The 19853-nt window shown below is 41.3% G+C and overlaps 4 protein-coding genes and 1 long non-coding RNA gene across 9 annotated transcripts; 1 reads left to right on the forward strand and 4 right to left on the reverse strand.

Annotated features, from left to right (window-relative positions):
• Positions 1–1249: 1249 nt before the first annotated feature.
• Positions 1250–2259, reverse strand: LOC114312630 (uncharacterized). Its single transcript, XR_003646904.2, has 2 exons — positions 2127–2259; positions 1250–1436 (listed from the first exon to the last, which is right to left on the reverse strand). It is a non-coding gene; the product is annotated as an uncharacterized LOC114312630 (long non-coding RNA).
• On the forward strand, positions 1802–3135 carry LOC114312629 (non-specific lipid transfer protein GPI-anchored 5). The gene is made up of 3 exons (XM_028258892.2): positions 1802–2490; positions 2594–2653; positions 2810–3135. The coding sequence occupies exons 1-3, from the start codon at positions 2166–2168 to the stop codon at positions 2938–2940; spliced, it is 516 nt and encodes a 171-aa protein (XP_028114693.2). The 5' UTR covers positions 1802–2165; the 3' UTR covers positions 2941–3135.
• Positions 3136–3289: 154 nt separating this feature from the next.
• PHP (PLANT HOMOLOGOUS TO PARAFIBROMIN) lies at positions 3290–10074 on the reverse strand. Of its 5 annotated transcripts, none has more exons than XM_028258888.2 (4): positions 7640–10074; positions 7254–7336; positions 7027–7120; positions 3290–3640 (listed from the first exon to the last, which is right to left on the reverse strand). In XM_028258888.2, the coding sequence occupies exons 1-3, from the start codon at positions 8667–8669 to the stop codon at positions 7028–7030; spliced, it is 1206 nt and encodes a 401-aa protein (XP_028114689.2). In that variant the 5' UTR covers positions 8670–10074; the 3' UTR covers positions 3290–3640; position 7027. The 5 variants fall into 5 exon arrangements, with proteins under 5 accessions (XP_028114689.2, XP_028114687.2, XP_028114688.2 ...); XM_028258886.2 differs by having other exon boundaries at positions 7027–7137; positions 7640–9876; XM_028258887.2 differs by having other exon boundaries at positions 3290–3637; positions 7027–7137; positions 7640–9870.
• A 135-nt stretch (positions 10075–10209) lies between these two features.
• LOC114312628 (uncharacterized) lies at positions 10210–11084 on the reverse strand. Its single transcript, XM_028258891.2, has one exon. The coding sequence runs from the start codon at positions 11082–11084 to the stop codon at positions 10530–10532; it is 555 nt and encodes a 184-aa protein (XP_028114692.2). The 3' UTR covers positions 10210–10529.
• Positions 11085–17678: 6594 nt separating this feature from the next.
• LOC114302010 (uncharacterized) lies at positions 17679–19853 on the reverse strand. Its single transcript, XM_082876804.1, has 2 exons — positions 18945–19853; positions 17679–18581 (listed from the first exon to the last, which is right to left on the reverse strand). Exons 1-2 carry the CDS (start codon positions 19851–19853, stop codon positions 17679–17681), a joined length of 1812 nt encoding a protein of 603 aa, XP_082732930.1.

Here is a 19853-nt window from a genome sequence, read left to right on the forward strand (position 1 = left end):
GCCTTATTAATTTTTGAAATAACTCGAGTTTGGTAAATAACTCTTAAAATCGAGTTGTACAAATTATAGGGTAATGGAACTCAATGGATTCTCAGTTCTGAATTCAATCCCTTGAGCTCCAAAAGGAATCAAATTAGTGAGAACCATTTAAAAAAATGATGTTAAAACAGTATCACTATTTTTTAGCAATAATAAAAAATAATATTAACAAGATGCATGCAACAGTGCATAATCGCGGCCACCACTGATGTCAAACAGCCTAGTGTATCACCAACAGCTTCTTTTATTTGGTAGCTGAATTTTTTTTATTTAAAAAAGACATCATTAGAACTACTAACTCCAAATTATACCCACAAAAAAGACATCATTAGATAATGTATTTATCTAACCGCTTTACTTAGCTCGGTTGAGAGGAGAGTAGGGAGAGGTGATGGTAGTGTCAATAAGGCGGTAGTGGTGGTGATGGTCCATTGGAAAAGTAATAGGTGAAATGAAAGAGCAATGGTAAAAATCCCAAAAAATCTATCAAAAATTCTACCAAAATATCTCACATAGGTGTAAAACTCACACAATGTGAGTGTCATATGAAACCCTCATCTATGTGAGACATTTGATAAAATTTTTAACATTTTTCAAAATGAAAATTTAGTGTTTGACTACTTTTTGATTATTTTAAATAGGAATAAAATTGTAATGTAATGAGTTATTTTTATGGTGTAAATTCCTTCATTTTTAGTCTAAATAAAGGAATTCAGGTCAATGTTGTGCTATGTGCCACAATTTGAGGTGTATTATGGGCTTATTTTTATAATCCTAACCGTTCATTTTGTAAGATTTGTTGAGTACTTCATGCCTACCAAAAATCATATTAATCGGATATCAATAAGTATATGATCAAATTGCATATTTTTTATGCTATTTCTCAAAAGAAAAACTTATTGTTTATTTTTTTGATTACGGATCATATAGTTATTGATATCCAATTAATATGATTTTTGGTAGGCATGAAGTACTCAACATACCCTACAAAATGAACGGTTCAGATCATAAAAATAAACTCATAATATACCTCAAATAGACACACAACAGTTGCTGTTGTGCTAAAAGCACAGCAGTGACCCCCATCCCGTAAATAAAAGCACTCATGCATCAAAATTAAACGGATTAAATCAAAGCAACTTACAATAACTACAGTGTAATTTACCAAAATTATATGATGTAGAAATAAGGCAACTTGACATAATTGATGTGATTTAAAATAGTAATAAAAATCAATAATATATATCATTGCTCCATTGTATCTAAATTCCATCTTCCCTTGTATCACCCAAGTACAAATTCGCGAAAGTGAAACAGAACAACACTAAGCTCTAGAAATTGTGTAATTGTTCCTGAATCACCGAATCAACTGCAGCCCTAATTACTTATAGTCTGCACTGTAAGAGAGAAAAAAAAAAAAAATTTCATCGTCTCACGAACCACCTTGAAAAAGTGAATAAATGAAATTTGGAGCCTCATTTTTCACTAAATGGCCAACCATGACTAGCTGTAACCAAAGCTGTCATACAAAATGATAAGAGTTAGGTATACACCACATGCTTTATTCTTGGGAGAAGTTTCAAAAGTCTACACATTTGAAGGGCCTCCTTAAAACACAGGTGGCTGCATAACCTAGAACCAGTTGAATAGTTAAATAAGTTGGTCACCCACATATAACTAATCATTTGTCCTTTTCTTCACCTAAATATTCCTAAACAAACCACAAACCAAGTTCTAACAACTCCAAACACCCTTTAAATCTAAGTTATTGAGACCTTGGGGTTTGGCCCAGCGTTCTTGCAGCCACACCTTAGTGTATGGCGAGGGGAAGGTCGGGACTTCAAACTGATGGAGCAGCAGCGACCCCTTTAGTCGTAATCTTATTTTACTAACATCCTACAATCTTGGCAAAAAAAAAAAATCTAAGTTATTGACTATTAATAAAGTAGACTAGGACAAGTGGGTCACCCACATTGGCCATTTTCATTAGACTCTTCTTCCCAATTTTCTTATATAAGCAAAACACTTTCCACAATACCAATCACACAATCATTCATACCTAGCCAGAAGAGTCTCATTTCACTCACCAGCATTTTCTGCAACAATCAGAGAAGAGAGAACTGCCAATGGCCTGTGGAACAAATGGGATGGGTGTAGTAGTCCTGGTCCTGGTCGCCATGCTCTGGGCAGGAGCAGCAGCTCAGTCATCGAGCTGTACAAATGCATTGATTAGCATGTCACCGTGCCTCAACTACATTACCGGGAACTCTTCAACACCATCTTCAAGTTGCTGCACACAGCTTGCTAGCGTTGTTCGCACACAGCCAGAGTGCTTGTGTGAGGTCCTTAACGGTAGTTCCTCGTCCATGGCGCTCAATGTCAACCAGACTCTGGCTCTGGCCCTTCCTGGAGCTTGCAATGTTAAGACTCCATCCATCAGCAACTGTAATGGTAAGAGTGCATACAAAAAAAGTCATAACTCAAAACAACGTAAAATTTGACATTGAAAATATATTTAGTCCTCTACTAACCTGTGACATCACTACCTGAGCAGCTGCTTCCCCAGCCGTGTCTCCCTCAGGAACACCAGCATCTCCAAACAATGTACCTTCAGGTACAGAAGTGTGTGTTTTTTTTTTTTTTTTTTTTTTTTTTTTTTTTTTTTTGCAAAACATCTTCATTGCACTGGATAGTATAACAAACTTTTAACCATTCTAATGCCAAAAAAATTCATATCAAAACATTCATGTTGATGCTTCCATGGGTGTAGGAAACGGGTCGAAAAATGTACCATCAACCAATAGCAGCTCATCAGATGCAAGTTCTACAAAGATGACAGTTTCTCTGCTCTTCTTCCTACTATTCATTGCATCTTACGCTTCAACGTCCACAATTTGCTGAGTTATTTCATCTGCTTCACTGTTTCATAAGTCCTAAATATACCCAGATATTACTATTGTTTTTACATTGAATGGGTGATTGTACTGTCATTATTTGGCAACCACTTTAGGGTTTGATAGGGTTTTCTATGACTGAGGAGACTTCTTAGTCTCTTCCCTTCTTAATAAAGATGATTTCTAGTTCATGAATGTCAAACTTCGGCTTTCACTTCAGACCTAAGAGCACAGACGACGAAGGTTGGTCTAAAAAAACATGTCAATAACACATCAAACTCAACAAAACAAAAAACAATAATATTCTAGGGGATCAAAGAAATTGATTCATGAAGTTGACTGGGTGACAGACAGGATGCCAACAAACAAGCAAAATTTATACACCAAGGTGAAGAATTGTGAAAATTCTATCATAAACACACATTTGTACACTGAGAAAACAAGGTAGATAGGAATCCTGAATACAGACATTGTGCTGATACAGGATGTGTCCCAAACTAAGTAAAATAATACATGAATAAAATTAGTCCAAAATAAAATCTGCATCCAAGACAGACCTATGACTCTTTTGCTCAATGAAAAAACCTCAAATGACCAACTTTAAACATCTCTTTACTATGAGTACAGCATCCTTTCACTGTTCAAATCTGTCTGCCCACATCACATCAGTTAAAACGGTTATAGCCAGTCTCTCTTTTCACCTTCTGCTGCAACAAAAAGTAAATATGTAGTGTTATGCATGCATGGCAAAATGGCATTCAAATGCTGCGTTAAACCAGTGTCTACAAAAAATTTGCTTGTCCGTCTAACTTAGTCACATCACAGTTACCAGAACAGAAGGGATTTTTTTTCTTTTTTTTTTTTGGTTTTTGAACAACGAACAGGGAGATTTGAGATATACAAAAAATTGAGAAATATACATTTTGACTAAACCAGTGTATTTCTCAATCACTTTGGAGGAAGGATCATCATTACAACTCAGTCCCTTCAGTTTAAGAATACAACTAGGACAAGCTAACTATCAAGGAAATTTTGTTGTTCCCATGAGCTTTTTCTCTTGTAAACCCTCTGCAAAACATATCAATGCTGCTTCTTCACTAGCTAAATCAAGACAAACAAAGGGGAAAATAAAGCATTGGGTTGGGTCCTGACTTGAGCAAGCCCATCCGATTGTTGGACATATGTAGACAAGCACCTGGCCCAGCAAGCGTACGCTGCTAAAGACTCTGTTCATTTACTAACCAACCCTCCTCTCATAAGTCATGACTGCATTCGTCTGAACCATTTAGACTACAGTTCTTTCTCATCCTTGCAGTCATTCAACACCACTAAACTGTTTATAAGTAAAACATTCAACCCATAACTGACCTGATAACCTACTATTTTCAAACACCCAACGTGTCTGTGAAGTGAATCTTAGTGGTATATAATAAGAAATAGGAGGATATAGCAGAATGTGGCTTATCAGATAAATGTCTACCTAATAGATCTCAACTGCTGAGAATTAGAAGTTAAACTATTATGAGGTAGCTATTAAAAACGCTAGAGCTGCAAGACCAAATATTCTGGGGGTTTCCGTTCAGAGTACACAATTTCAAATTACATAAAGTTTCTATTTCACTCTTTTCAGTTAGCTTCCTTTTTCTTATAAGAAAAAAAAAAAGAATAAATCAAAATCCTATAAGTTGGGTCATGAAAAGATTGAAGGAAAGGGCTAAATCACATCAATAGCTCAACTTAGGGATACAATAACTTTCATGTCTATGCAAAATCAATTCCTTAACACACTTTCGAAGGGTAATAAAAGACTTGAGTTTCAGTATATTATGAATCTTCAATGTCACTAACCATATAAAATCCAGTTAGATTTAGAAAAAAACCTCAAAATCATTCTAATAATGAGCTTACATAAGCCTATACCAACATTTTAGAGCATTAAGTTTACAACATTCCATTTCCATTCCTTATACCAAGACTATTTGCATTTCAGATAACATTGTACAAAAACTAACCAATTTTGTTTTGTTTAATAAAATGTGATGAATGTCCCTATTTGCCCCATATCTTCGTAGGGTAAGGATTAATTCAAATATACTTTTTTCATCTTGTAAATGAAAAATTGAGGTACTTACAAGAAGGATTCAAGGCTGCAAATCTAGATTCTTTTGAGGCCATACTGTAATGCATTCAACATGGACAACTCTGAATTGTACATGACTGGATTATTGCTAAATTATTACGACACTTGCCTCTCCATTTCATCCATTCGGCACTTTCTCTAATAAGTGATAATCTATTCAACCTCCCCACCTAGATAGATGTTCAAAATGGAAGGAAAACAATTTGCAACAACAAAAATTATTGACGTGGAACGCATTAATATGGAAAACATAAAATGAGAGAGAAATCCCTTACTTTCTCTAAATCCTATTTAATTTTTTTAAGTGCATTTCACAATATCTTATCTAATTTAAGAATATTATACATTACGTCCACGTACCCGTATCCAACTTTTGGATACATATCAATATCGTAAGATTTAAGTTTATGAAGGTTGGACGTTTCGATACACGGCCCGATATTCGTACCTAGGTCCATGTAACATAGTAGTTCACCCATCCAAACATGTCCTATTATGTTTTTAATTTTTTAGACCTAGACACTAGAGGACACACATGTCCATCACTTACACACCCACAAAACATATGTCAAGTGTGAAGAAAATAAATTAGGATTCAATGACATTTGAATTGATCCCTATGTAGACTAAAATAAATATTATTTGTTCACACTTCTTTTCTAATATGTAAAATATGAAAAATAATTTCTTGCTATTTTGATATAATAAAATATAATATATTTCTCATCCCCACATGACTAATTTTAAGCCACATGACACATGCTTTCACAAACAGCCATCAAGCCATGAAACTTCTTTTTTCTGTACAGGTGGTTGAATGTATCATTGCATTGTATAATTGTATATAACTTATGTGGATTCAAAGCTTTGTTTTACATAACAAAGTATGAAACGTGCTTTTATAGAGTATGGAATGGCTTAAGGCTCATCAAAATCAATGTGGGATTTATTAGGCTACATCATTTTGTGAACAAACATATTTTGTTCTTCTGCATAATGAATGTTTCAAGAAAACTTTTTTAAGTGTATATGTAATTATAAATTTATAAAAACGGTTAAGGATGGTGCTGGGGATAGGGCCAGGGTTATGTAGTGGGGGAAGCCATATGTATTACAATAATCGAGGTTGGCGGTGGGGTTAAGAAGCGGAAAGGCTTATACTGTCCATGTACCGAATAAGTTGGGGATTCAACTTTCCATAACTATCGAGGGAAAATTAATAATAATAAAAAAAAAAAATCCTAGCAGAACAGGAAGGGAGTAAATTACCATCCCCATCTATTGGACCATAATGCTATCCTATTCTAGACAATAATTGAAAACAAGCCCCAATTTTGAGGAAATTAAAGCAATCAAGTTCAGTGATAGGACTATCAATGGAGACAACTTCACTATATCAGCATCTTCTATTAGACTACTGGCATGTGTACAGAGGAAAGAATTCAATAAATATTCCAAACAACATTAACGGGTAGTAAAATTACAAATTACGGGCATGGAAAAGGCCAGATTCCCATAACTCATCTTTGATTCACAAATGACACATTGATATAATTGAATGTTTCAAAAAGAAAGCTCTCATAATTTTCTTTAAGTTCCTTAATGCTTATGAAGCTTCTCCAGGGCAACGTATCAATAAAGGCAAAAGTGCCCAACATCTATACAAGAAGATCTCATATGCAACAAAATTTCTCATCCATAGTCTATGGAACAACTCCCCCCCCCCCCCCACCAAACACACACACACACAAAAAAAAAGAAAAAAAGAAAAAAGAAAACCATTAAAATATTTTGCGTACTCGTGAGTGACCAGAAACAAACTTGGTAACTAATACTCTAATAATTAAATAAATGTAGGTCACAAACTGCAAGTATAGCACGTGTCCTACAACAAAATTCATTACAAAAGAGCACAAAAGAAAGATGTGGCTGATGGTCTGAAACTTGGCACACCTCAACCACGTGACCGTGAGCGCATGAATTCTTCCAATCGGTCCCACACCTCAAGCGCTGCAGCTCTATCCTGGTGCCGCTTGTTCTTGCTAATCTACACGTGGAGTTGGACTTGCATCAATAATAAACAGAATAAATGACAGAAATAATCAAGAAAGAAAGCATTATTAACCTACTGGCTCTATTGGACAACAGAGCCAAATAGCTCCAAGGAAAAATATGCTCACCGATATAATTTTCACATTCCATTGCTTGACATTCTTTGCTGACTCCACGCTATCATCCTCAAAACGCATGAAAAAACCGAGAACTGGAACAAAATTCAGTAGCACAATATCTCATGAATTATATTTCTCTTTCTATTGCATTCCAATGAATGAAATAAAGTAAAAATTGTAATCAAATTCTATAAATGTTGATTAGGATTTTACACTGCTAAGCATGAACAGTTCCATATGTCAGAGCCTATATTCCTAGGACAATTATAAGAATTTACAAGTTCCTCAATAAATTGATACAACTATGTAACCCAAGCAATCAAATTTGTATTTGCAAAGTCCAACCCACCACATAAATTCAATGCCAAATGAATTTTAAGGGAAAAAATACTTACTTTTGTTGAAAATTTCAACATGGTCCTTGAAAGGCCAGTCCTTGAACTGCCACTCCTTCCCCAAAACAAAAACGGCCACCACGCGATCCCAATCCTCAGCCTTCAACACCGATGGCTTATCTCTCACCTCGTAAGCAGTCACCAGCCGATCCCTACTGAACTTCTTCTGCACCGTAACACATTCCGGCTTCGGCCCCTTCATCTGCTTCACCTTCACATCAGTCGGTATAAACACTCCATCTTCCAAAAATTCCTTCACATTGTATATCGTAATCAGAGTCTGAAACGCACTAGGCACCAAAATAATCGGCACACCCTCCCCAATTTTGCTTCCCTTCATGAGCATTTTAGGTTTCGGAGTCGAATCATACCCCATTTCATCCCCAAACCCTCTCTCATCACCCCGCATCAGCCTATTCTTCGCAACCAACCCGTCCTTCCTCTGCTGCGACTCTAATCGCTGCCTCTCCTCATCGCGCTTCGTCGCCGCAGTTAGAACCACATAAAAGTTCCGATTTCGACACTCAAGCATGGTCTCGCGATCCTTCAAAGGCCTCTCCATAGCTCGAATCATGGCCATGTAATTATCCGAAACCCTAGCTCCGATTTCGTCATTGACATCGAAATCGTTGTCGTCATTGGGGGTGATTTGGATCAAGCTAGGGTCTTCGGGGCGGTACTCGTCAGAGGTGAATTTAGGGTTTTGGGGGGCGAGGAATTGGATGGAGTCGGAAGAGGAGACTTTGCCTTGGAGATAGTCGAGTAAGGGTTTGCGATCGATGAAGGTGACGGCGGGGAGGTTGTGAGAGCGAGCATTGTGCATGTAATCGGTGTGCTTGAGGTGGTGGTTCTTGACGAAGTAGATTAGGGTTTCGAGGGAGTAGAGGCTGCCCTGTTTGGAGCGGTAGGCGGTGGCGACGCCGCATGGGAAGGAGTAGTCGCCGCCGAAGCGGAACTCGTCGCCGATTCGGACGATCTTGTCGAGGTCGTTTCGAATTGTGAAATCCCGCAGAGCTGAGAGTGGATCCATAGAGACAGAGAGATTAGGATTTAGGAAGACAATGAGATATTTGATGAGTTGAATTTGGGAGTGATTTTACAGAGATTTGACAAAGAGGAAGGCCTCGTTTTGAAATAGAATATTTTAATAATTTTTTAATTTTTATTTTTTATAAAAAAACATATAAAAAAATAAAAATAATAATATAATAAATTTTTAATTTTAGATTAAAATATTCTTTTTCCAAACGATGCCTAAACTTAGAGAGATAGTGTTTAAGGTTTTGAAGATGTTTTTGTTGGGATTTTTCACCCAGAAAAAAAAAATTATAAATATATTTTTTTAAATATGAATTATTTTATTTGATTTTAAAAATTACAATTCAACTATTGAGATTTCTAAGTTTATATTTATTAATAAATCATTAACTTAATTAACAATTTTTAATGATATTAGAAATATATTTTAATTAATAATTTATGTAATTTTATTATTGTATAGAAAAGTATTTATAAATTTTATTTTTTTAATTAATTCTCTTAAATAATTTTTTTTGACAAAGAAATAATTAAAATTTTTCAAATTATAAGAGATAATTCATATTTTAATCCAAATTTAAAAAAATATATATTTGTTACTTATTAAAAAAATTAAGATGGTGGTTATGGGGGTGGGTAGGGCTAACAAATGAACAAAAAAATTTAGGCTTGTATTATTAAACCAATCAAAGTTAGAACAAATTTGGCTCGTAAAATTTATTTATTTGAATAATATAAAATGTGTTTTATATTTATATTTGTTACAAAATAATATTTAACGAGTCAATAGGATTATTGAATCAAATTTTTTTATCTTTTTATTATTAATAAGCAGTAGCGATTGGTAGCTCGAGAGCTTCGGCTCGAAATTGGCTCGAAAAGTGAGAGAGAAGGAGGAGGAGGGAGAAGAAGAGGCTGGAGGAGGGCGGAGGAGGAGGAGGAGGAGGAGGGACTGGAGGGGGCCAACATACGGGGTGGAGGCGGAGGCGGGGGCGGGGGCGAAGGCGGAGGAGGGGCGGAGGCGCGGAGGCTGTGACGACGATCGGCCGATGCGGGGTTGCGACGATCGGGTAGAGGCGACGGCGGAGGGCTGCGACGGACGACCTGCCTCCTCTCTCTCTCTCTCCCTCTCCCTCTCCTCTCCCTCTGGTTTCAAACCAGCACAACGAAGAAGAAGAAGGAAAAAAAAAAAAAAAAAACAGCCCAAAACGACGTCGTTTTGGGCTGTCGAGCTGTTCGAGCCAACCCACTCTCGAGCTACCACGCATTTTCCATTAATAAGTTGAGCTCACGATTGGCAATTTAGTATAAATAAATAAAGTCGGACTTGGGCTTGAATCTTACAAAGTCTTACTCGACTCATTTATTGGCCCATACAACATAGTTTAAGTTCTATTTTTTGGAAATTTGGGAAGAGAATTTTAGTTTTATAAAGTTATTTCATATTGCAAACTACTCCAGCAAAAATTGGTTAACAAAATCAAAGTATCAGCAGATTTGTTTTTCTCCCCATTTTTTGTAACAAGAGTAAATGATAAGATATTATTCATCTTTATTATTTCTTTAATAATTACATATTTCCAACACAAAGAACCAATTATGAATATTCACAAAAGTGATACAAAATAGTAAAAAAATTTAAAAACTAGTCTTAAAACCCTAAATGAGTAATATAATACATTTTTCATAAGCATAATTGAAATTAATGCAACAATACTAGTTGCACAGAATATACATAGAAAATACGTTGTGTTTCTAAAATTTATATTGCGCAAGACATGGGTCAATAAACATCAATCACACAATATATATTTTGTGCATATTTTTTTGTACCTATCATTATTGAAATTAATCAACTAATGAGATCTGAGGAGAGAAGACTGAAGATCACAATATCTCTAGACCTCCCCTTAACAGTGACATATTTCCTTAGCACACCCTCCTTTTGAAACCCAGCCTTCTCAAGCACCCTTTGGGACCCCAAGTTGTCAACATAAACCAAACCTTCAAGTCTCTCCAAATGTGGCCACTCACTAAACACACTTGAAACCACCATTTTCACTGCCCTTGTCACAATTCCTCTGCCCCAATACTCTGATGCCAAAGCATACCCAATCTCACCTCTGCTTGCCCCAATACCTGAGCTCGGCATCACTGAAACAGACCCAATCGCCCTGTTTTTAAGGCATATAGCTCTCAACCATGGATGCGGAATTGCTATGTTTTCTATGAAGTCTATGGCTTGTTCTCTGGATGTGTAGGTGTTCCAAGTGCAAAACTGACTCACTTTGTTGTCTGTAGCCCACACCATGATATCATCGGTGTCGGATAGATCGAACGGCCTCAGGGTGATCTCAGAGAATTCGTCATGATCATCACCATCTGGTTTGGAGGATACTCTCTCCATGGAAAGAAAAGATGAGAAAGGAGGTCTATGAGGTACCAAGCAATTATTAGTTAGTTTGCATTCATATATAAACAAAATGGGTCCAAGAAACTGCTTGGAACTTTCACCAAGAAAATGATAGGGAACAAGATTTTAATAAACAAAAATGTTAGAAATCTTAAAAAATTTATCAAATGTTTCACATGGGTATAAGATCTACATAAGACTCACATTGTGTGGGTCTCACACTTATATGAGACATTTGATAAAATTTTTAATAGAATTTTTAAAATCTCTACCATTACTCTTTAAGAAATCAAATTTGATAACGAATTACTTGAAGTGGTGACCAAGGAAGGATTAGCATTGGCAGACGTGTGGTACGCTTTGTTGACTCAAGAAGACATATGAAAATGATATAGTACTTGGAAACTTCAAGGAACTCTCTCTTCAATGGAAATCTTCAATTCAATAAATAAAGGTATTGTACAGTAAAGTCTTTTTTTAACAATTAATGGTAGTATAGATCCTACTCACAAAACTTTAAACTCATAAATCTTATGTTAATTTTATATGACCAATCTACCCTTACAAATTAAAAAACACAAAAATATTTAGTTCTTCACTCTCTCTCTCTCTCTCTTATGTCCTCTCCAGCCACCATCACTGAACTATCAGTAGTGACCCAAACGCTAAATCCCATCAGCGATTTCCTTCCTTCAACAGCGACCTCCCTCAGTCGCCCCTCTCTGTCGTCTCTTCCCTCTCTTGCACTTCATCCCTTGTTACATCGCGACCATGTCGTCGCCCATCGCTTCTTGCCGTCACAGTCGCCTCTGCTGTCGTCGCCGTCACTACCCATCATTTTCGCCACTGCTATTGCTGCCTCTCATCGTCTCCATCACTGCCTTTCACCATTATGATCCAGTCATATTCATCTTGAACCAGATCTAGAACTAGATCAGGAGATTTCCAAATTTGGAAAGTGTAGAAGGAGGAAGAAAATGTATATGTAAGAGAGAGAGAGAGAGAGAGAAAGAGAGAGAAGATTGATAATATTCTCAATTTTAATCATGAAAAAAATTGAGAAATTTCTCAAAACTGATAATATTTTTAGTTAATACTAGAAAAAAAATTGAGAAATTTCTTAGTTTTGATAATTATAAACTGAAATCATTCTCAGTTTTGAAATTAAGAACATTCTCAGTTTATAATATTCTCAATTTTAATCATGAAAAACTTGAGAAATTTCTCAAAATTGATAATATTCTTAGTTAATACTAGAAAAAAAATTGAGAAATTTCTTAGTTTTGATAATTATAAACTGAAATTATTCTCTATTTTGAAATTGAGAACATTTTCAGTTTTGGCGTTGACCCAGTTTTCAACGATAGACGACAGACGATGAACGAAAACAAAAAGCAAAAACCTACACAATTTCGATAAGGCGGTGCTATCATGGCTGTTGGAGGAGGCATAACAGAGCTTTCTTCTAGAATGCAAAGATCAATAGAAGATGTACGGGGGCGAAATATCCTCTGCTTTCCGTACTCCTTGTACTATGAGCTTCTCTTGACGGCGTCTACCTGGCAACACAGAAACGGTGAGCTGCCCGGTGGTGGTGTGCCGGATAGACCCTCCGACGATCAAGTCAGTTCACTTGAGGAAGAGGAAGAAGACTGAGAGAGAGAGTGTGTTCTCTTTTTGGGAAGAAGTTGCACCTCTAACGTTCGCCCTCCTCCCTATTTCAAGGCTGGCCATGCAGCCTCAAGATCATGCGCGCACTACTTCTGCTGTCTTTCCCAAGACAGGTGGTAGTACTCGCCTCTCACCACCTTACGCGTGTAAAGGCTTAGTCCTCCCAACAGTACACGCAGAACTGCCTAACGGTATTGAGGCATATGTGGAGCAGATGTCCCTTCCTTCGTGCCATTGGCCCAGGTGGCACACCTGACCGCAGTACCACGACCGGCCTATTTCCCAAGAAGAACTATCGCTACAGGCGCTCAACCGCGCTATGCCCCACCGGACTGCTTGGCAAAGGGGCGGCGGGAGGGACGCCCATAGACCGGGCTGGAGTTGACCGGTTCGTCGTGGCATACCGGTCGCGAGGCATGCCGGCCCCCGTCCGTTCTATCTTCATCCAAGGTTATATTGAATCTTCCCATCTCGGCTCGCCGGTCAGAGACGCGTCATCCCTCCCTTATCCACAGTTTAGCCCGAGCTATCCATAGCTCGGTCTCGCCTCTTAGCTGTGCGCACCGCCGAATATTTGCTAGTCGCAGCTCGACCAAGCTTGGTTTCCGCCCGGTCAGCCGATCCTCGAGACCGAGCAAAACTGACCCGTCCAATCCCTGCTCGGCCGTACTAATGGCGCAAATCTCCCCCCTCAATTGCCCCTTAACCCCATCCGACCTGGTCGTGACTGGGGTTACCGAGCTAATGGATTGAGTTGCTCCATCAACAAGCCGAGCATGATTGGGGGCAAATCTGTCGCCGAGCTGTCCTACTTGGTCGGCCATTTCCTTCCCAGTCTCATCAAGGGTCGTACAACCGTACTGACAGCCGCATTTTCAGTGCCACGTGGCTTCACGCCACTGGGTCGTACAGCCAGCTGCTCTGCACGCGCAAAATTCAAACGGCGTAGCCGTTTGGGCTTCTTCCCCCCTCTTTTGTATTCCAACGAAGGGCCTAAACCCTTCACTTTTCCTTCTCCTCCACACAAGCCCTAAACCTTAGCCTTCTATATTCTCTGAGAACTTCCCTTGAATGTCGTTGCGTCTTGCCTGCCTCCGCTTCCATTCTTAGTTTCTCGTGAAGCCACAACCAAGTTCGAGAGGCCCTGCCCTCGCAACCTGTATTTGGTAAGTCCTCTCAACCTTTCTTCAAGCTCTCGTACTTGAGTTCTTCTACTTTTTCACCTTTTTATGCTTCGTGTTCTCCATGTTTATTTTTGTTTATTTTCGGGGCCATTAGAGTTTCATTTCCTTGCTTAGATCTCGCACACCCTAGGGCAAACAAGAACAGTAGGGAAGGATGGGGCTTTCATGCCCCCTGTTCCTCCTAGGTTCGAACGAGTTCTTCCTATTTCTGGGATGAACAGTTTGAATCTGGGTAGAACCGAGCAAAATGCTCGTTTAAATCCATAAATGACGCACCGGCCGAGCAAAAACTGGTTTATGACTTCTCGTAGAGGTTGTAGCCGAGCCAAACTACCGATTAAAACTTGGTAATAGTACTGAACCGGGCAAAAACTTGAGCTCATTACTTAAGCCTTGACCGGGTTAACTCGTCAAGTAGAAACGACCGGGCTATAACTTTAACCGAGCCAGCTTCGGAGAATTAGAACTGAATTAGGAAATCGACCAAGTAGAATACCCGAGGTAGAGGTCGAACCGATCAAACACCAATAATCCCTTCACTGAGCCAATTCCCATAGGGGCCGTGCAATTTATGTCGTGCTAACCCTTAGAATTATTTTTTAACAATGCAGAACAAATAGGACCGACCCAGCCAGTCCAGCACTAACTAGTGGAGCTCAGAGTCCGATCAGACCCACAAAAAATTTTGACCGAGATACACTTTATCAAATAAGACCGAGATAGATGGGGAAGTACCGTTATATGGTAAGCTCGCCCGGTGCGATGGCCGAATTTCGCAGGGATTACAACATCCCAGATGACGTCATCCTAGAGCTCGCCAAAAAGGGAGACACCCCTTGGGGAGATCTAGACCGGTGTCCCTTTACGGTCGTGTCAATAGTAGAGGGAGGGCTCCGCTTCCCGGTCCAGCCTTTGATCTGTGAGTTTTTGAGGCAGACAAGGCTTTGCCTGACCCAAGTTTCAAATAACACTTACAAAATAATAAACGGGGTCGCCGAACTGAACCGGATGCTCAGGCTCAATCTCGGTCTGGCTGAAATTTTTCATCAGTATAGTCTTAGTAAGAATAAGAGCGGGTTCTGCTGGTACCTCAAAGTGAAGAAAGGCCGAGCAAAATTAATAGAGGATAACCCGGACAAGGAGACAAACGACGACGACTTCTTGTGGGTGTCCGGTCGCTATGAAGACACCAAGGCACCCATTCCAGGATGGTATATTAGAAAGGATTTTGGTAGTGCGGGTGAGTTGCTCGGCTGACCGCGCTATTTTCTTTATGTAGCAATTATTTTTCGTGCCAATCTAACACTTGTCTTCTTTTGCAGATAAGCACCTAGCAGCAGACTACTACCGGGCCAACCAAGAGGCCATCAGAGTCCTGCTGCGCCATCCTGCCGAAGAGAGGGAAGCTTCGAAATTGCTCAGCTTCGATCAGACCTACCATTACACCGCACCACGCAGGAGTCGGGTTACCGATTTTCTGCGCGCCCCAACTCCGGAACCGGATCCAAACCTTCCACCGATCAGGCTTATTCCACTAACCGCCGAGTAGGAAATGGCGAAAATCAGGGCCATCAAGTCCTTGATCACCGGGGAAGAAGACGAGCCCCAGAACGTAGAGGCAACCGGTGGGACATCCTCCGCACCCGCCGTGTAGGGAGATGGGGCAGTGCTGGCGCTTGCCAGCGAGCAGCCAGCTGGTCGGTCCAAGAAGCGGCCGAGGAACGAGAAAATCGGGCCGCGTCTGGCGGATGAAGACTCCACCGATCAAATCTCTACCGAGCTCGGGGACCAGATTGAGCAACCACGGGCCAGCAAATCCAAGGGCCCAGCCCCCCCGGTCTGGGCACCCGAGTTCAAATACCAGGGCCGAGCAGTTTCTGCTGAAGACTCTGTGTATGCGGACAAGGACTACTCGTTTGGTTTCAATTTGACCAAGGGGTTGATCTTGCCCGCCGACATGAAAAAACATGATGAGCTTTCTGACCTCAAGGTCCTTCGCTCAGCGGCGAAATCCATAGTGCTGGTAAGTTCTCCATTTTTTACGTCAAACTGTTTGCTCGGTTTTTGCGCGGTTTTTCGAATACTAACGATCTTTCACTTGTTTTCAGGCCGCGCAAAAGAACTACTTGGCCCACGACCGGATGATCAAAGTGCGGCAGAGCCTGCGGGATGCCATAGCCGAGAATAAGGCTCAAAAGTAGGAGATAGCGAAGCTCAAAGCAGCGCAGGAAGCAGTCGAGGCCGAGCGAGATATCCTGAGCCAGAAGGTTGACCGAGCTAACGAGGATAAGCTTCGGGCCGTGAAGTCGACGAAGGCTCGGTATCTCGCCGAGCTGAGGAAACTGCGCGATGCACACAAAGCCGAGAGGGACAAGGCCGTAGATGACGCAGAAGACCAGGGATATGCGCAAGGCGAGAAGACCTATGAACGGCAGGTCCAAGCGACCAAGGACATCTTTTTCCAATGCGGCTGGAAGGCTGCCGTGGAGAAAGTTGTCTTGGTCAGGATTCTGACATGTTCATCAATCCGCCTGTTGCCTACATCCCGGTCTACATGCAGGCGTACTCCAAGGCCACCCAAAACCGGCTCATCACGGATGCAAGGAAAGAGGCCGAGAAAGAAGCCGCCGCCGCGAAACTAGCCGAACAAAATCCTCCCGAAGTATCTCCAGGTGCAGAGGAAGAGGCTGATCGGGATGTTACCGTGGTGGAAGGAACTGACGATGACGCCGAGGAAATCCTGTCCGAGGAAAACGTGGAAGAGGCCGAGCAAACAGTGCAAGTCTCCGAGCAAACTGTCGACGCAGATTTGGATTAACCCCTTTTTGTTGTTTTTTCTTAATTTTTTTTATTTTATGTAACCGGGCTATCTTCCCCCCGTTTTGTACTTAAATTTCCATTATCAATGAAGACTTTCTACTTATTGCTCGCTCATCTTCTATTTCTGTTCGGTTTGCATCTTCATGGATTCCTTGATTTAATTTTTGACAATTCACAACTGCCAGGTCGGCTGCGCCGTACAGCTTGCTGAGCTAGAGTCACCTCAAACGTTCTCTAATCAGAGCAAGTAGTTCAGTTCAATGAACTTTAAAATGAACTGACGCTTTAACTATTCTGAGCGTAATCTGCTCGACCTTAATTAGTTTGTAAATTTCATGCAATTTCGACCTGGCCGAGCAAAGTCAGTTCGTCTTTTAAGTTGGGCAAGCCGCCAACATTTCTTTTAGGCCGAGCAAATTCAGCTCGGCTTCTTATCGATTGGACAAAATTCAAACATTTCGAATTCTGCCGAGCAAACTCCGCTCATTTTCCATATTGGGCAAGACGCCAATATATCCACTGGGCCGAGCAAAATCAGCTCGGCCTTTACACTGGGCAAAACACCAATGCTTCAGTTGAGTTGGTCATGACGCCAACATTCCAACCAGGCGAGCTAAACCATCTCGGCCCTATTGCGAATGGATCCTTACGCCAATTGCATCGTTTGACAATGCAAACTGTTTGTGCGGTTCGCGTTCATTCCGATGAGAGGGAATCAGTCCGGTCCCATTCAGGCCGGTCTCCTGCCCCTGGTGTTCATAATTGCCTTGCGTCCTTGCGAGTCCATTGTACAAAGAGGTAATTCCAAACAACAAGAGGGCTATATTTCATTACAAAAGTATTGCTATCCTTTACATTAAGTGCCAAAGGGCTAAAGGTCTAAAAAAGCTAAAAAACACAAGCAAATTACATCTTAAAAGTAAAAGACCTTAAGGTTGGCCGTATTCCATGGTCTAGGGACAACCTTGCTATCTATATCTTTCAGGTGGTATGCCCCTTTACCGGCAAGACCAATCACTTTGTATGGTCCTTCCCAATTTGCACCGAGCTTTCCCTCATCAGGGACCACTATGTTGCCAAGTACCTTTCTTAATACCCAGTCCCCAATCTTGAACATCCTGGGGTGCACAGCCTTGTTATACTTTTCGGAGAGTTCTTGTTGGTAAGCTGCTACGTGGATCAATGCTCGCTCCCTCCTTTCTTCAGCAAGGTCCAACTCCAATGCCAACGCTTCACTATTCAGATCTGGCTGGAAACCTTCAGAGCGGATGGTTGGCATGCCAATTTCCAACGGGATGACGGCCTCCATGTCGTAGGCCAAAGCAAAAGGTGTTTCTCCGGTTGACCGCCTTGGGGTAGTGCGGTATGCCCAGAGCACATTAGGGAGTTCTTCAGCCCATTTGCCCTTAGCCTTCTCAAGCCACTTCTTTAGCCCGTCCAGGATGGTCTTGTTTGAAGCCTCTGCTTGACCATTTGACTGGGGATAGGCCGGCGTCGAATTGTAGAACTCGATCTTCAACTCTTCGCAAAATCCGCGAAAAAGTTTACCATCGAATTGAGCGCCATTATCCGAGATGAGGGCCTTGGGTATACCAAAACGGGTGATCACGTTTTGCCATACAAACTTCTTCACGTCCTTTTCCCTTATGGTCGCTAGTGGCTCGGCCTCAACCCACTTGGTGAAATAGTCAGTGGCGGCGATGAAGAACTTACGGTTTCCCGGTGCAGCTGGGAGTGGCCCAACAATGTCCAACCCCCAAAGCGCGAACGGCCAAGGACTTGTGAAGGGGAGCAAATCTCTAGCCGGCTGGTGGATCTGGTGGGCGAATTTCTAACACTTCTCACACCTGCGCACATATTTTTGCGCATCTGCCTGCATGCGCGGCCACCAATAACCGTGAGAAATTGCCCGGTAAGCCAAGGATCTGCCCCTAGTATGGCTGCCACAGACGCCTTCATGTATCTTATAGAGAAAAGCCTCCACCTTGGTGGGGTGGACACATTTCAAATACGGGCCGGTGAAAGACTTCTTGTACAAGGCCCCGGACGGGGAGAGCCAAAACCGCTCCGACTTTGCCCGGATCTTGTGTGCCGCCTTCTTGTCTTCCGGTAGAATTCTATCCTTCAAGAAGGCTATGATAAGATCCATCCAAGAAGGGCCCAAGTCAGCGCAGAGTACCTCGGCTGATTCTGGTTCCTCAATGCTTGGCCGGGGTAGAAACTCTATCATCAAGGGGTTAGGAAAAGCTGTCTGGGCAGAAGCCAGTCCGACCAATTCATCAGCCACGCCGTTGTCCTCGCGGTCGATTTGTTCCAACCTTATTGCGGCGAACTTCTTGATCTCTGCCCGTACCAGCGCCTGATACTTGGCCATTCTTTCGTCCTTTGCTTCATACTCCCTTGAGACCTGATTGACCACCAACTTGGAATCACTAAATACCATAAGGGCTGTGGCTTTCATTCTCAGCGCGCTTCTCAGTCCGGCAAGGAGAGCTTCATACTCAGCCTCGTTGTTGGATGCTGGGAAGCCGAGTGTAATTGCCTGTTCGATGATCAGCCCGTCCGGCGAGTTCAGCACGATGCCCAGCCCGGCCCCATGTCTGTTGGACACCCCATCAACGAAGAGTTTCCACATTTCGCCAATAAATAGCCTCCAGCAATCAGAGGGGTTCTGGGAGCTTCTCATTTCCAAGTCTCTGATCGATTCATTCTGGTCCCTTTCCTTATCTTGGTTGGGTTCATCGTCGTCGGACTTTGTTAGTCCGGTCATGCTTGTCCCTTTTCCTACTTGCGAACCAACACTCGCTTCTGCTGCCAGAATCATGGGTTGTGCTAAATCCGCACCAACCAAATCAACCGGGCATACTGGATGCATCCCAGGGGCAAATTCCGCCACAAAGTCGGCAAGTGCTTGAGCCTTGATTGCGGTGCGCGGTCGGAACTTGATGTCATATTGTCCTAATTCCACGGCCCATTTCAAAATTCTTCCAGTGAAGTCTGCCTTTTCAAAAAGTACTTTAAGCGGGAACTCGGTTAACACAACTATCGTATGGGCATGAAAATAGTGTGCCAGTTTTCTTGACGCCAT

This window comes from Camellia sinensis, chromosome 6 (assembly GCF_055761805.1).
Source record: "Camellia sinensis isolate YWXY chromosome 6, ASM5576180v1, whole genome shotgun sequence".
Classification (NCBI taxonomy): Eukaryota; Viridiplantae; Streptophyta; class Magnoliopsida; order Ericales; family Theaceae; genus Camellia; species Camellia sinensis.